The sequence below is a fragment of the Panicum hallii genome, chromosome 3, assembly GCF_002211085.1.
Source record: "Panicum hallii strain FIL2 chromosome 3, PHallii_v3.1, whole genome shotgun sequence".
Taxonomy (NCBI): Eukaryota; Viridiplantae; Streptophyta; class Magnoliopsida; order Poales; family Poaceae; genus Panicum; species Panicum hallii.
The window spans coordinates 62,504,283-62,519,597 of record NC_038044.1 but is presented as its reverse complement, the minus strand read 5'-3'; the positions used below and the strand labels follow the sequence as shown (position 1 = coordinate 62,519,597).

Genomic DNA, 15,315 nt, shown 5'->3' with positions numbered 1-15,315 from the left:
GAAGCAACTCGAGTATATATAGACAGTCTCATAATCCATTGCTATCATAATTTCAAAGCTAAGACTATCTTCAGTGTTTGTTTTATACGCCAAGACAACAAATACAATATTGTATCTAAATATATAATGAACGAACAAGTTCTGCCACAAGAATCTGTCTGTTATACTTTTGTACCAACACAACATCTCATCAACCTACATATTCCGGCATCAGAAGATTTACCATCTCATGCTTCTGAAGAATTTGCAGATAACTTCCAAGCAATTATGGCCATGTTCCTTGGAGACATAGTAGGATCAAATAGAGGAAACAACAATGCTTCGACTAGGTTGCTTTGCTCTTGAAGAAATAATAACCGATCAAGTAAAATATATGTTTCAACCAGTGGACCTAAAGCAGCCCGAAGGCACCAAAAGGGACCTATATATTCCTGCAAGAATAAAAAAAAAACCAGATTAGAAGTTTGTGATGCAGAGTGTTTCTTTTGGTGCTCAAAAAAATCAGGGGGGAAACCACAATCATATCCCAACTACTATGCTTTTATGAATATGAAGCAGTTGGAAAGGCATCTAGACCGACATACTGTTGAGCAGATTAATATAGTTTTTTATGATATAAGCAACAAACACTGTCAGTCTGCCTTATAGTGTCTTCACTCAGCATAAACACATACTAATTTACTATGCTTTGCATAACTCTTTTGATACATGTTCCACCAACCCACCTACCAGAAACACAGTGATTTAATCCCAATTTAAAGAACTGTTGAAGAAATTAATAGCCATGATAGGCCTTTGCGAGGATTTCCACACATGCGTTAGAAATGCAATGACCTCAGCAAGCATACTTATCAATGTTTACCAAGGACTTGCTTACCTAATGCATGTCTAAGACAGTGACAGAATAAAATTATTTTCACTTCTATTGAGGATGAACAAATAAGTGAAAATAATCAGTGCATTTAACTTCTTGGAATTAATACCGTATAAGACGGCATAATTAAAAAGGGTGTTTTGACAAAACCTACAGAGAAGGGTTGCACATCCTTCCATATTTCAAGCAGACTCGTGTCTTCCACTGAACCACAGCCAAGGCGACCTAATCCTGATAGTGTAAAATCTTTGAAAAGGGAAAACTTTCGACATTCATCATGATGGATGTCATCTGGTCCTGTGTCAACTCCATATATGACTGAATCAACATCATCTGTGTTTGTGTTTTGTTCCTTTAAAGTTGAACAGGAGAAATCATCAATTTTCTCTGTAGCCATTTGTGATTCCACAACTTTCCGAAGCCTCTGACGCCGAAGAGCTTTTCCTTGCCTTCCAATTGATGGACTCAACCTTGACACTTCTGGAAAATATTTCTCAAGTACCTAAAGCAAGAACATATTAGTTGAGAGAATCCAAAAGTTTGAATTATCAAATTACTAACTAGTTAAACAGAGAAGCTCCTAGATTATAGCGTTGTAGAATCTAAATCAATCCATATCTTCTTTCATGAACAATAATCATCGCAGGGAAGTTCCAATAAAAATTATAATCGAAATACTCACAAACATTGATCCACTTCCATATTCACAGGGAAAGGCATGAATATATGTAATCTAAACATGAAACAGAAAGCAATGTACTTAATTGTTTGGCACTGACATCATACAAGAAACAACAATTGAGATGCAGAGTGGCTAGCATATCATCATGTGTATAGGCAGTTGGTCTTTCCTAGGAAGCCACTGCAACAGATTTCTAGCAAAATACCCAAGGTAAATTGGGAATGTCACAAAAGCTGCCGCCGGTGACCACCCTATAATCCAGCTTACAACATCATGCGCATCAAGCTAGCTGAATATTATATTGAAACTGTTGCTTAAGCACAGAAAAAGAAGGCATAGCATAAAATCTGAATTTATATGAGTGAATTACTGACGCAATGCAACTAGGTAAACAAGAACACATACTCATCAGAAAGTACATGTTCAAGACCTTTCTTTAGAATCATATTGACCATGAGGATGAATGAAGAGTGACCAAACATAAAGCATAGAGTGAAATATCCAGAGTATAAATGAAACGATTGAAAAGACAATAAATTTGTTTTAAAATAACGGAACGTTTACCATTTGAAATGCAGCTCGGAAGGCATGTACATCAAAATTTTGCAGCGCAATGTCCATGGTGAGACTTCTCCATCTCTCTGCACTCTAAAAGGAATAAAAATATCAATACATAAAGAGTTGCAGCCAAAATATCAATAAATCATTTTGATAATTCCAAAGTGTGCATCCTCAATAATGTGCAGACTAAAAATTTATATGACTATCATGCTTGCAATCAGTTTAACTAGAGATATAGTGACGGGTCTAGGGACCCGGGGTCCCCAGCAGGCCCACTTCCATCGACTGGTCCAAGGCCTCACCTGGGACAGAAGCCCATCCGTACGAAGCAAATAAATTCATTTGGGCTAATCTCAGCCCAAAACCCCGACTGGCTGCCCAGTCAAGGTGGCGAAGGCCTCTGTCCCTGACCGGCTACTCAGTCGGGGAGACCAGGGCTCGTGTCCCCGACTGGTTGCTCAGTCGGGGTGACCAAGGCTCGTCTCCCCGACTGTAAAGCAGTCTAACGGGTCCAGGGACCCGGGGGTCCCAGTGGGACCACTTCTCGCTGGACAGCCCAAGGCCGCGCGTAGAATGAGCGCCAGACTACATCTACGACTACTTCGACCACATCTATGACTACTTCGACTACCTCTACGACTACTTCGACTACATCTACGACTACTTCCTGGTGACTACATCGACTGCACCTTGATCGGCTACATCAAACAGGCTCGACTAGCAAAGTCGAGTAGATCCGCCTCTTGCGACAACTTCATCTGGGCCGCCTCGGTCCGCAACCCCGACTACTCGGTCGGGGTGACCAAGGCCCGTGTTCTCGACTGCAAAGCAGCCAAAGGCCGGATCCGTACCTAGGCTCCGACTGGGGGTTCCGATTGAGTTCCGCCCAACACATGCCCGCCTCCTCGACTGGTAGGGCAGTCGAAAGGCCGGACTCAGCTTGCCAGCAGGCCCCAGGAGTAAATGCGAAAGATAAGGATGGGCTTTGGGGTCAACTTATCGTACACGGCCAACCACCCCCTCCACGGGGGTTACAGTCCTCTCTGCTGTGGCAACAGGACGCCACTATTTTACCTACCCGTACTTGCAAAGGGATGGGCAGAGCGTCATCGTGATGCGGCCGGAACACCCCCGTCACGACGAAGTGACCGGGAGAGGCGCCAAGGACGGGGCGTGATAGCCGTACCGTACCTATCAACGCCCACACGACCTCCGATCGATGAAGCATAACGCACAGGGACAAGACGAGACGGCCGTCCCACGACGCATAAATTGGACGATGGTCGTCGCAGGGCTCCGAAATTGACAGGGTTGGCGGCCGCGACTGGTGAAGCGAGGAACTCTCTCTCTCTACCTCATTTCTTCTACCTTAGCACCCCTGTACAGGAGACCTCCCTTGGACTACAAAAGGGGAGGGTCACCCGCCTAGGAAGGGGATTGAAAAATCCAATCTCCCAGTCTCACGACTTCCACTCTAAAGCTTGTAACTCCCCAACTCTCACGAGCACCTGGGCTCAAGCAATACATCCGACTGACCCCCGACTGGACATAGGGCATTCTGCCCGAACTAGTATAAATATTGAGTCATTGTGTGCTAGGCCACATCCGATCACGACGCGCGATACACATCTTCGAGTAGTTTTAGCTGTCGTCCATTTCCGGAACCGACATATAGTCACAGTGCACTAATTACCTAACACACATGTTATGTCAATAAAAGCAACCAATACTGTTATTAGGTCAAGTAACAGTTAACTCTACAATGCAACAGTAATACATTCCACTAACATAGAACAGATGAACATAAAAACTTGCAGAGGCGATGATAAGTATCCTTTTAATTTGGCAAATAATGCTTTAGACCATGAAATTGCAGACCACACAAGTGTGCACAGAGGAAACACAAAGCTTCAATAAGCTTGTGAGCATTTGTTCTTAATTTCTTAGTCCACTGACCAAATAACTAACTCTTGTCAGGATATACTGTCTATGCTGAGTGCCTTCAAAAGCAAGTTGCAACAAGAGATATTTCAAAAAAAAATAGCAGGCAACACTAAGATCATGAATTACATCGTACCTGACAAGCAAGATCACGGATGCTTTTCCCAAGCACTAGTTCAGATAGTTTGGCAGCTTTGCTCATAGGAAAACCAGGACAGGTGTTCGTGCCCTCATAAGAATCCTCAGAAAGCAAGTTGTAACAGCAGCCAACGCTTACCAATGCTTTTACTTGTTCGCAGGACACAAAAACTCTGTCCAACAAAGATAGCCATACTTTAAAAGACTTCCATCAAGGTGGGAAACTTTAATTCAAGACTCAGCATTTAGCAAGTTTGGACAAAGGACCACACAATGACGGAGTTCTCATACTTTGTAAAGACCAACCTTAGCATGTTAACAGAAAGATCACCACAAGCATGAAGACCAGCAAGGATTAATGGTGGGCTGCTCTGAGTTGGTTCCTGGATTTGAGGGCTTTTCTCAGTACAGGCCTTAGTTTCTCTTAAATGTTCACCATGGTCATCCTTACATGCATCCAACGTGACAGCTGCCAATGTGTCACTAGAAAGAACATGACAGGTGACAGTCCTAGGTACTTTGAGAAATTGCTTCTCCACACTGCAAAAAAATAATAGGCAGCAATTTATAGCAGCAGGTACCAACCCAAAGGTAGTAGAACTGAAATTGAACTTGGCGAAGGTTGCACCATTTAGCAGCATAGTGCTTCTTTATTCTCTCTGCACGAGCAACTGTAACTGATGCATGATGTGACGAAGCATCTATTGCTACAACAGGGAGTTGGTACTCAAAAGATAAAGCTTGTGCAAGATAGCCCTGATAATATCAAATAAGATGAGCAAAAAATAAATACATGACATAACATGCTGCTGATGGATTATGTTAAAGTAAAGCATTTCTTTCACTCCCAGAAAATAGCAACACAAAACCAAGGCCATGCAAAGTCTACAGGAAAAAACATCCGATTTCAGGTGCTAAAAAACGACTGACTTCAAATTTGCAAACAAGTCTAACAAATTAAAGAGCAGCTTAAATTTAAGATGTTCATGTAGGACTGATTCTTTCAGTTTTGCTATTGGGAAAGAAAGACAGATAGAATTTTAAGCTCTTCATGTAAGATTGAGCAATTGCATCCTGACTTCCAAAAGTATCAAGCAATCAAGTCATAGCTTATCAAAGAAACGAAGATAGAAATGGGTGAAGAAAATATGGATATAGAGAAAGTGAGCATAATAACAACTGAGAGCAATGAATACATAAAGCTAATTCTTAAGATGGCATAATCACAACTGAGAGCAATGAAGAAAGATGCCAACTGTCCAAGTATTAGAAAGATAGTTGTGTCCACTTGAAACCTAGTTACAATTGCGCAGCTGCTTGCATGCAGATGACATACCTGGCCAGAACCTACATCAACCACTGTCTTCGCACCACAACTCTTAGCAATCGCATGAACCACCGCAGCTAGATTTTCAATCTGCATGAAGCAGTTTCTCCAGGCATGAGAGTGAAAATAACACCATACTCCGTACATGCAAATAAATAAGCACGCATAGCAATTTCAAGAATCAGCACAAAGCAAGATTACCTACTTCGTGCTTCTTCTTTGAGTTCATGCCTTGAGCGAGAACAGTGCCAACTGGAGCTACATGAATATCAGGTGCAAGCTGCACATATCCAAGAAAAAAATGTCAAGATTAAAGCAGATCACAGAAAATAGACAATCTCTTAACTAAATGACTAGAAATGACAGCAAGGTGAATTGAGTATGTAATGGAAACAGCTATTAAGAGAAAAGTAATCTCATGTATCGTAAACTAGTTTGTTCGTTGAAACCAAGCAACACGACTGCATGTGGAGCGTGCGCAGAAAACTTGGATATAAAGTATGCACTAACTCAAATGCTTCCGAACCATGTGTGCTTCCCTCAGAAAAAGAAATTCATGCTACTACCAACAAACTGTACCCAGCTAATCCGATAAATTCAGGAAACCCACCGACTGCGGAGCCTTCTGCTCCCGTGGAATAACAAGCGACCTAGCAGTAAGCACAAACTCTCGCAGCGTAGTGGGCCAGTGCTCCTGCAAAGCAGCAGAGACTTGGATCCATCAAACTCCATAGGGCGTGAAGTAGCAACGCTGTCGTGCACGCAGAGCGATGCATACCTGGACGCATCCAGATGGCAGCTTGAGCAAGCTCTCCACGGGCTCCCGCCGGAGGCAGTCCATCCACTCGGCGTCCACCAGCTCCCACATCCTGTCCTGCGCGAACCAAACCACAGCGGACGGAAACACTCAGCGAACGAACAGAATCCTCCAATCCGTCACGGGTCCTCCGGAATTCGCGGGGGGGAAACGAGGAGGACCTTGAAGAAGTTGACGACGTGGGCCTCAAGCAGCGGGCGGTGGCGGCCGAGGAAGGCGGCGAGGGCCTCCATCCACTCGCGGGTCCGCGCCGCCGTCTCGCAGGAGTACGCGCCGCCGCCGCCCCTCGCCGGAGTCGCCGCCATTGCGCGGGGAGGAGAGAGGAGGAACTGAGCCCGAATTCGAATGTGAGGTCCGGTCCAGTCAGCGAGTCGGGCTACTTTTGCTGGGCTGTTGGGCCGTGTTGGGCTTATGGATTACCTGAAAAGGAGTACTACGTTTCAAGGGCCGGCCCGTTCGTCGAAATCGGAACAGATTTGCTCTTCCATTTACACGCTCTTTAATTTTACTGTACGAGCCTCGCTCCTATATTTATTTCTTCTTGTACTGCCCCATTTGCTCCGTTTACTGGTTCACGGCTGGTTCTATGTGCAGTTTACTGACAGGGCCTTACTTCCATACTACGGGTCTCGCTCCCATAATTTCAGTACAACTTCATTTACTGGTTCATAACCGGTATTACGTGCAAGTTTATTGAAGGGGTCTCGCTCGTATACTTCCAATAACCCGAGTCTTACCGTCATCCGCCTTCCTCAAACCCCGGCGCCTCTTTCCAACCCTTTGAACACGTTCCTTCCTCACTCTCTTTCTCCCAAGGCAAACCCGAGTCGAAGCCGTAACCGGAGTCGCGTTTACGCGATTTTCGACGAGCCGCCGCCGCCCGCCACCGCAAGACCTCACCGCCAGCGTCCAGCGCCGCGTCCCGCAGCCGCCAGCCATTCCCCGCCGTCCGATCCAGATCCGACGGTCCAAATTAAATTGAGACCGGAGTCAAATAACCTGATACCGGTCAACCCTAGGGTATTTTGCGCTTTAGCCCCTGAGTTCTATCGAAATAAACCCGCAGTCCACGGCAGTTCAAAAGTATTTACGTATAGATCCTTTTTCTTCTGTTCAAGCCCCTGTACTTTTCTAAAATAGAACCCGCTGTCCCTAGCCCCTCTGTTTTTCAATCTAACCCCTAGATTTAAGGTTTAATTATATTTTAGCCCTTGATTTCTTTACCCAGAGCCTTTCTAATTTCAAATCTTCCATAAATAAGCCTCTGGAATCCTGTTTTAGCCATAACTTCTCCGTTTTAACTCCATTTTCATCGATTCTTGCGCTCACGCGACCCTTGCGACGTATACAGTAGCTTTATAATGATATTTTGCTCTATTTATACTATTTGGTGTATTGTTTCTTATTTGTTTTATTTATTTATTTGTATGTATTTGTGTGTTACGATAGACAGTGCGCAGTTCGAAGGTCCGCAAGAGTAAGGCTGTGAAGACGTTTCTGAGCAGCAGCAGTTCTTTGATGAAGGCAAGTGGTTCTTGATTATATTCCAGTCCTAATAACTTTCTAAATACACACTTTACTTAATATGCATGCATGAGTCTATAATATGATGGATTCCAAACTAAGGATGTGACTAGTTTCTTTTGAACTTTCTTGATTAAATCTAGATTGTTATATTTATGTTATAGCCACGCTAGTTTCTTTTACTTAGACTTTGATTGGATAACTTGAAAATCACGCTACACTTGTTTAACTTCATATTCTGGAATACTTTATTGGTAATAACTTCAAGATCATTGCATTAATTGGAATATGGAGAACCACCCAGGAAAACAGTGCAACCACAGTACTATATAGCTCTGGTCTTGCCTAATTAATTAGAAACTTTATCTTGTAGTTTTCTTACCGAAAAGGCAAGAGGGGAGTGCGTGGACGGGGTATAGCTCGGTCCTTTTGGAGGCTTTGTTTATTGTCCTTGGCTAAGGCACCGCCTCATTAGGGAGGGTTATGACCACTACGGCCTGAAACCTTAGCGGACCGTTATGAAATCTTTGTAAAGGCCTCGAAGTGAATCCCTGCCACTCACCTTGGAAGTGTTTAAAGCCCTTGCAAGATATATCAACCGTGCTCACGGTTAAGAGCGGCTTGGACCCTCACATGATAATTGAACTCAAAGAGAATCTAAATTGATGTTCTTTATTTAATGTTGTTATCTTATCTCTTTTATTTATTTAAAGATTGATATATACTTACATTTGGTTAATACTTGCTAAATAAAATTTGATCAACTAAAAATGCTTATCGCAGTCAAATCATGTCAGCTTTTCCTCAATTTTGGCCTTGCATATCATATATTTTACTCCACTTGTTGAGTACCAACCATAAGTGTACTCACGCTTGCTTTATTAAAACCAATGTTGCTCAGAACAAGATAATTGTTTGGAGTTCCCTGAAGATTTTGAAGAGTACTAGGCGTATATCTCCCAGTCATCTGCCTGTGAAGTTGAAGTCCGCTGCTAGTTATAAACATTTATCTATTCGCTTAAGATTAAGACTTTCGGTTACGTAATAAAGTACTATGATACTCTCTTTCGTTATAACATTATTTCGGATATACACTTGTATTGTTTATCATATGTGTGGAACTTGATCCTAGTGCACATATGAGATGTATTCGGTTTTCTTTCTAAAATCGGGTGTGACACAGAGTTAGATCTAGTTCATTCTATGTGTGAGAAGTAGTCGCCCGATTCATCCTCCTCCCCAAGAACCCTGCTCCGCAGCGTCTCCCATTGTAACCCCCGAACGCATGGGAGCGAAGCACCTCGTGACCATAAGGATGGCCGGCAACAAGCGAGGGGCCTCCAAGGGAAAAGAGAAAGAGTTGAAGGCCGTCACCATCGTCGGAGACGGATGGAGACCAAGTAAGTGCTCCGAAGCTGATCTCTAGGTCCTCATTGATGAGGGTCTTCTTCAGAGCAAAGAAGTTATCCAATGGCGCCCTGCCACTAGCAATAAGAGGCCATATGAGGAAGTAGATGAGGTTGTGCTCTTTCAATACTTTGTCGAGCGAGGATTAGCCCTCCCGACTTCTGATTTTTTCCGTGGTCTCCTCTTCTACTACGGAATCCAATTGCATCATCTCAATCCCAACTCCATCCTTCACATTTCCACTTTTATTTAGTTCTGTGAAGTATTCTTAGGGATAGAACCACACTTCGATCTGTTCACCTATCTCTTCCACCTTAAAGCCCAATCCAACGATAAGGATCTGTATGAGGTCAGAGGTACTGGACTGCAACTGAGGCAGGGGATGGAGAAAAATTATTTTTCCTACAAATTCCTGAGTAGTCTACCAGGGTGGAGAGAGAAATGGTTTTATATCAGAAATCATGCACCTTCCCTGCCAGAGAGGACCACAGGAGCTCTCAAGATCACAAGTGAGTGGTCCAAGCCTTGCGTTGATGAGAGCCAGATCCCCGAGTTGCTTAGTAAGATCAAAAAGCAGAGGGATGCGGGCGTTACTGGAGTAGTGGTGATGTACTCATGGGTTGGCAGGCGGATCTAGCCACTGCAGAAACGGGCGAGATTTGGCTTCGAGTACCTTGGAGTCTCTGTTAGAGAAATAGGCAATTTTTGGGTTATTTTAATTCCAAAATTACACATACAAATTATTAATAATTTCATGACTATGATGAGTGAAACAAGGCATGTGGCACGTGTTCAAAGTTAACATGAATTTAACGATGAATCCAATAAAATAGAGGAGTATCAGACTATACCCTGAGGTGGGTCCAGTGCTGGAGGCACCGGATGCACCATTACCGGCTGGAGCAGACATGCTCGACTGGCCTGCTTGAAGTAGTCGAGTGAATTCGGTGCAATGCAGATGGACTTCAGGAAGTAGTCGATCCAGGCACCGAGTAGTTGCACCTGTTGAAGAAGTAGTCGCACAGCTTCAGGAAGTAGTCGATCGAGGCACCGAGTAGTCGCACTTGTTGAGGAAGTAACCGTACAGCTTCAGGAAGTAGTCGTACGAAGGCGACGAAAAGGTACGGGTGGTGATGTCGACGGACAGAGTTGGTGCACAGGGATGGATGGTGAATAGTATGCAGGTGAAGACGTCACGGTTCTGGGCGAGCAGTCGCGTGAAGACGCTCCCCAAAAATCTGATTGCCCCACTATCCTGTGTTGGACCTTCAGCGGGCAATGGTTCTGGAGGCACCTGCTCTCACCGGAGATGTGCGTGTAGCGCCGGCGATGGGAATGCAAAAGAGCAGCAGAGGGAGGAAGAGAGGTGCTTTTGCGTACGGTACAGAGGAAGAGAAGAAGACACCTGGTGATATATATGAGAGTTTGGGGATGGGAGGATGCATTTGGATGTCATCAATGCCATCAAACAGCGTAATGGCGATTAACTCGCGCAGAATCAATATCTAGACTAGATCACCATGAATGAATCATGGTCATAATTTCCATTACTTGTGTGGCCGAATCGCCTGAATTAATCCGGCTTAAGTGCGCTAACTGTCACCATAGAGGCAATCCGGGCTAACACGCACTTAAAATGGAGTAAAACGACAGTCTGTCGGGTAACATCTCGATGCAACCACTGGAATTTTGATCGAAACAATGCATACATACAACCCACACGAAGGTGAGCCCAGAAATTACAACAATCCATAAATTTTACATCACAGAGTTCAATAGGAACTATTATTACAAACCAAGTTCGAGAATATTCATAGACAAGTACTTTCAGAGTTTAATAGTGCAGCGGAAAATAAACGATAGTTCTAACAACGATACAAGATATCATGATGAAGCCCGTACATGACATCATTCAGCGTTATCATCGTTGGTCGGGGGCGCATCCCATTCCACCGACCAACCAGGAGGAAGAGTACACGACCAAGTCAAACTAGGTCGCGCGGGGTACCAAATGTTTCCCGCCGGACCGTGAAGTGTTCATGATTCACGCCAACGAAGATGGTGAAGGCCTAGAGCGGGTCCAGCTAGACGACTACAACGACGACTACATCTCTGACCTTCTCGATCAAGGCATGGATGTGACCATGAGTTTCGATTTTCCAAACACCATGAAAATAGAAGATGCAGATGATGTCCAGAAGGAACGCTGCAAAATCATCAACGCAAAGCGCGTTGAATGCAAGCACGGCATGGTCGAGATGCACCAACCGAGGCAAAGCAACCTCTTCAACTGCTCCACGGGCGACCTCCGCGCCGTCATCAACGTTGGCCAGAACGCCCGCAACGTCATCATTGCCAGGCGGTAGGAGCACGAAAAGGTCGAAGCCTACAGCCCCACCAACTATCAAATCCCCCTCGATTACTTGGACACAACTCGGAAGCACAAGCAAGAACTCAAGGAACAACCAACTCGAAGAAAGAAAACCCTCAGCTCAAAGGAACGCTTCTAGGAATCTCTCCACAAGCGATGCCCATGGCACCCGAAGAGCAAGCATTCCACCTTCGAATGCCAAACCCTTCGGAGGCCCTGGGGGCTCCACTGCTCAACGTAGACTATGAAGAAAAGCGACGGGACTGCCTGTAACGCCCTGAAAATTCATCAAACTAAATCACGCGCTAGAATGCCTCATTTAAAAGTCATTCGTCGTCAAAACCCTAACCCTAACCCTTCCTGATCAACAGCAGACTTGACCGCCGTTCCATCCCGCACTGCTCGCGCGCGACCGCCTTTCCCGCAATCGGTGCCGGCGCGATGCTGTTCTTCTCGTGCAGCGTGCGGACGATGCACGCGCGTGGCCGACCGACCGCGGTCGCCGCCGCGATCGGCGCCGACGCGCCCCTCCCTTTTTCCCTCTCTCCCCTTTCTCTTTTCTCCTTTTCTCCCCCCTATTTCTTTTCTCTTCTTTCCCTTTTCTCTCTCTTTCTTTCTCCCTTCCTTTCTTCTTTTCCCTCCTCTCTTCTCCTCCTTCCCCTCTCCCCTGCCCCGAGCACTGCTCAGCCCGCGCCGTCCCCCCCTTGCTTGGCCCCTGAGCCACGGCCTCCTCCCACCCTCACACGCGCGCACCTGCTCCCGGCCAAACACGCCCGTGCCGCGCACGCGCACACGCCCGAGCACTCCCGCCGCTCGAGCTCTGCCCCTGCCCCGGCCGTGCCGCGACGCGTGCGCACGCGAACCGCGTGGCCGCGCGCCGCGCCGTGCCGGCCACCGCTCGCGCTCTGCCCCTGGCCCGAGCCACGCCGCACGCACATGAGCGCTTCCCCGCGCGTGCCGCGCCGCCCGTCGCCAACGCCCCGCCTCGCCGCGCGCGCCGTCGTCCCCTTGCTCCTGTACCGGCACAGCCCCACGTACGGCACCTCGGCGCCCTCGCCGCACGCCGTGTCGCGACGTAAGCAAATGGCCGAGCGCCATTAATGGCGCTCCGTGCCGCTCGCCGACCCCCCTCACCGGTCACCGCCGCCCACCACCCCGGCCGCCTATAAAAGGGGCCGAGGGGCACCCCCAGCTCCCCACGAACGCCGCTGCACGCCTGGCCCCTTCCCTCCTAGCCTTCACCGCCGCCACGCCGAGCCGCCTTGCGCCGCCGCCTCCGCTCCCGTGGGCGCGCCTCCTCGCTCCACCTCAGCCCGAGGTGAGGCCGGGGAACAGTTCCCCTTGCTCCCCTGCCCCTTTTTCCCTCCTGCCCCGGGCCACCCTTGGGCCCTGGCCGGCCGGCGCCGCCCGCCGCCGCCGCCCCTGCCCCTCCTCTGTTTCGGTCACAGGGGAGGAGAGGAGGAAGAGGGGGCAGTTTTGCCCATAACCCCCCCCTTTCCCTGTATATTTCTCAAAAGAAACCCCCCCACTTACTCCCCTTTGCAGAAAAGGCCCTGCTCTTTCCGTTATTTCAAAATAAACCCTTCATTACACGAACCTAATTATACTCGACATCCTTTAGCGTGCCCTGCGTATTTCTAGAAATTGCAAATAGGCCCTTGCCCCCTCCAGATACTTACGAATAAATCCCTGGAGCCCTGTTTAACCACCCGAACCCTCTTTAGCTCGTCATTTTATGTGCGAAACGACCTCCGATCAATCCGAAACTTTACCACGCCCTTTCTAGTATAGTTTTAGCCATGCCATTAAGAAACCACCCAAAGATATCACCCCTAACTCTGTAACTAAATTATTTCCGATTCAAGCCCAACGATAAAAGCTTTTAGTTCTATCGCTTGATTGTGTGTCTGTTTGTTTGCGTCGTAGGACACGGAGTGAACGAAGGAGTTCCCGACTGCGACCAAGCAACCGAGGACCAGTTCTGCGACCCCGAACCCGAGGGACAGTGCTTCGATCAGGACCTCCCGCAAGGGTTTGACGATGGCAAGTTCAATTCCGCCCTTTGATGCATGTTTTTGTCCTAGTTTTTATAAACACAACCCGACGGCCTGTTTTATAAAATTGCATGGTTTTGCGTGCCGTAACCATGGTAGGATAGCCACCCTTGTTGTGACAACCATACCTTAACCACCTGATTTTATAAAGAAAATGCGTGTGTGTGGGAAAGGGTAAAATGTGGATTTGAGAAACGAGTCGGACGGGATGGATGACATTTCTGTGTGAAATGCCGTTGGTGTGCTCGTACCTGTGTGGTTGAGCGTGGAGGGGAGATATCCATCTTGTCACCCCTAAGGACCGAGTTGATGTGTCGTCTCACCTAGTGAAGCGTCCCCCCATCAGGGAAGACTTAAAAGTGTCGAGTTATCAGTCCCAGGAGGCTGATAACACTTTTATTACATCAGATGGTACATCACCGTACAACTCTGCGCGGTAATGGGCAGTGAAGCGCCACTATCGCGAGGATTACAACCAAAACCCACACAACTACACTAGCTACGAACAAAGGATCATCAGAGTCTTGCGCCATGCGGAATCCAACGGTGGCCTCAACCACAGGCAAGACTGGGTGCAGGACGAAACCCTACTCGTTGTCTTCGGGGGCGTAGTCTGGGTCTTCCACTGTAAAAGTAGGAGTGGGGTGAGTACAAACGTACTCAGCAAGTCCAATCACACCCACGGAGGGGTATAACAGAAATTAATGCACCGGACAATCCAAGGATAAGGTTACGGTTCATTTGCGGAAAACTCTACTGTATGCAGGGGTTTGTTTTAAAAGCATTTTTCAAACAGTTTTTCTTGTATCAAAGAGCACACGGTGTTGATCCACACAGGATCCAAGTTTTAAACTGCTACCGGACTCCCCGTCCGCCGTAGCTCACGGCACAACTGCCGGACACTTTCCAAACAACTCACACCAGCCCATCCATTCCCAGAGAGAAACACTAGTTATGTGACCACACCGTAACTTGCCCAGTACCGTGGGCACGGCTATTCGAATAGATTTTAACTCTGCAGAGGTGTGCAACTTTACCCACAGGTGGGGTACCACAGCACGAACACCTTAGTGCCGGTGCAGATCCCAACAAAGCCATTACCCACCTTAGCTAGACCTGACCAGCCACCACGGGATCCATCAAGGGGTCATTCGACCTATCTCCGAGGTTTAACCGGGGCATAAGTCACACAGAGCTTATCCCTTCTCCTTGATCACCCGTTGCTCTCAGCTCTCCTGGTGGCTATCAGACCAACTAGTGGGATTTATGCTAAGCCGTTGCCCATACAACGGTCAAGTGGTTCGCACGACAAGAAGCTAGGTGAGATGTCACATCAACTCGGTCCTTAGGGGTGACAAGATGGATATCTCCCTTCCTCGCTCAACCACACAGGTACGAGCACACCAACGGCAATTCACACAGAAATGCCATCCATCCCGTCCGACTCGTTTCTCAAATCCACACTTTACCCTTTCCCACACACACGCATTTTTCTTTATAAAATCAGGTATTCAAGGTATGGCTATCACGGCAAGGGTGGCTATCCTACCATGTTTTCAACACGCAAAACAATGCAATTTTATAAAACAGGCCACTGGGTTGTGTTTATAAAAACTAGG

At 47.0% G+C, this 15,315-nt stretch overlaps 1 protein-coding gene across 1 annotated transcript; it reads right to left on the bottom strand.

The window, feature by feature from the left end:
- Positions 1-6,664, bottom strand: LOC112884639 (protein RRNAD1). Its single transcript, XM_025950094.1, has 11 exons — positions 6,502-6,664; positions 6,302-6,397; positions 6,134-6,217; positions 5,729-5,803; positions 5,533-5,613; positions 4,825-4,952; positions 4,503-4,736; positions 4,195-4,369; positions 2,121-2,204; positions 1,029-1,376; positions 1-431 (listed from the first exon to the last, which is right to left on the bottom strand). Exons 1-11 carry the CDS (start codon positions 6,643-6,645, stop codon positions 228-230), a joined length of 1,653 nt encoding a protein of 550 aa, XP_025805879.1. The 5' UTR covers positions 6,646-6,664; the 3' UTR covers positions 1-227.
- Between the last annotated feature and the right edge of the window lie 8,651 nt (positions 6,665-15,315).

Bases quoted from the DNA above. Each gene is read 5' to 3' on its own strand.
- LOC112884639 (XM_025950094.1), bottom strand. From the start codon at position 6,645: ATGGCGGCGACTCCGGCGAGGGGCGGCGGCGGCGCGTACTCCTGCGAG. The intron at 6,398-6,501 runs GTCCTCCTCGTT...TGGTTCGCGCAG, and splicing joins ACGTCGTCAACTTCTTCAAG to GACAGGATGTGGGAGCTGGT. The intron at 4,737-4,824 runs GTGCAACCTTCG...ATTTTTTTGCAG, and splicing joins AAGCACTATGCTGCTAAATG to TGTGGAGAAGCAATTTCTCA.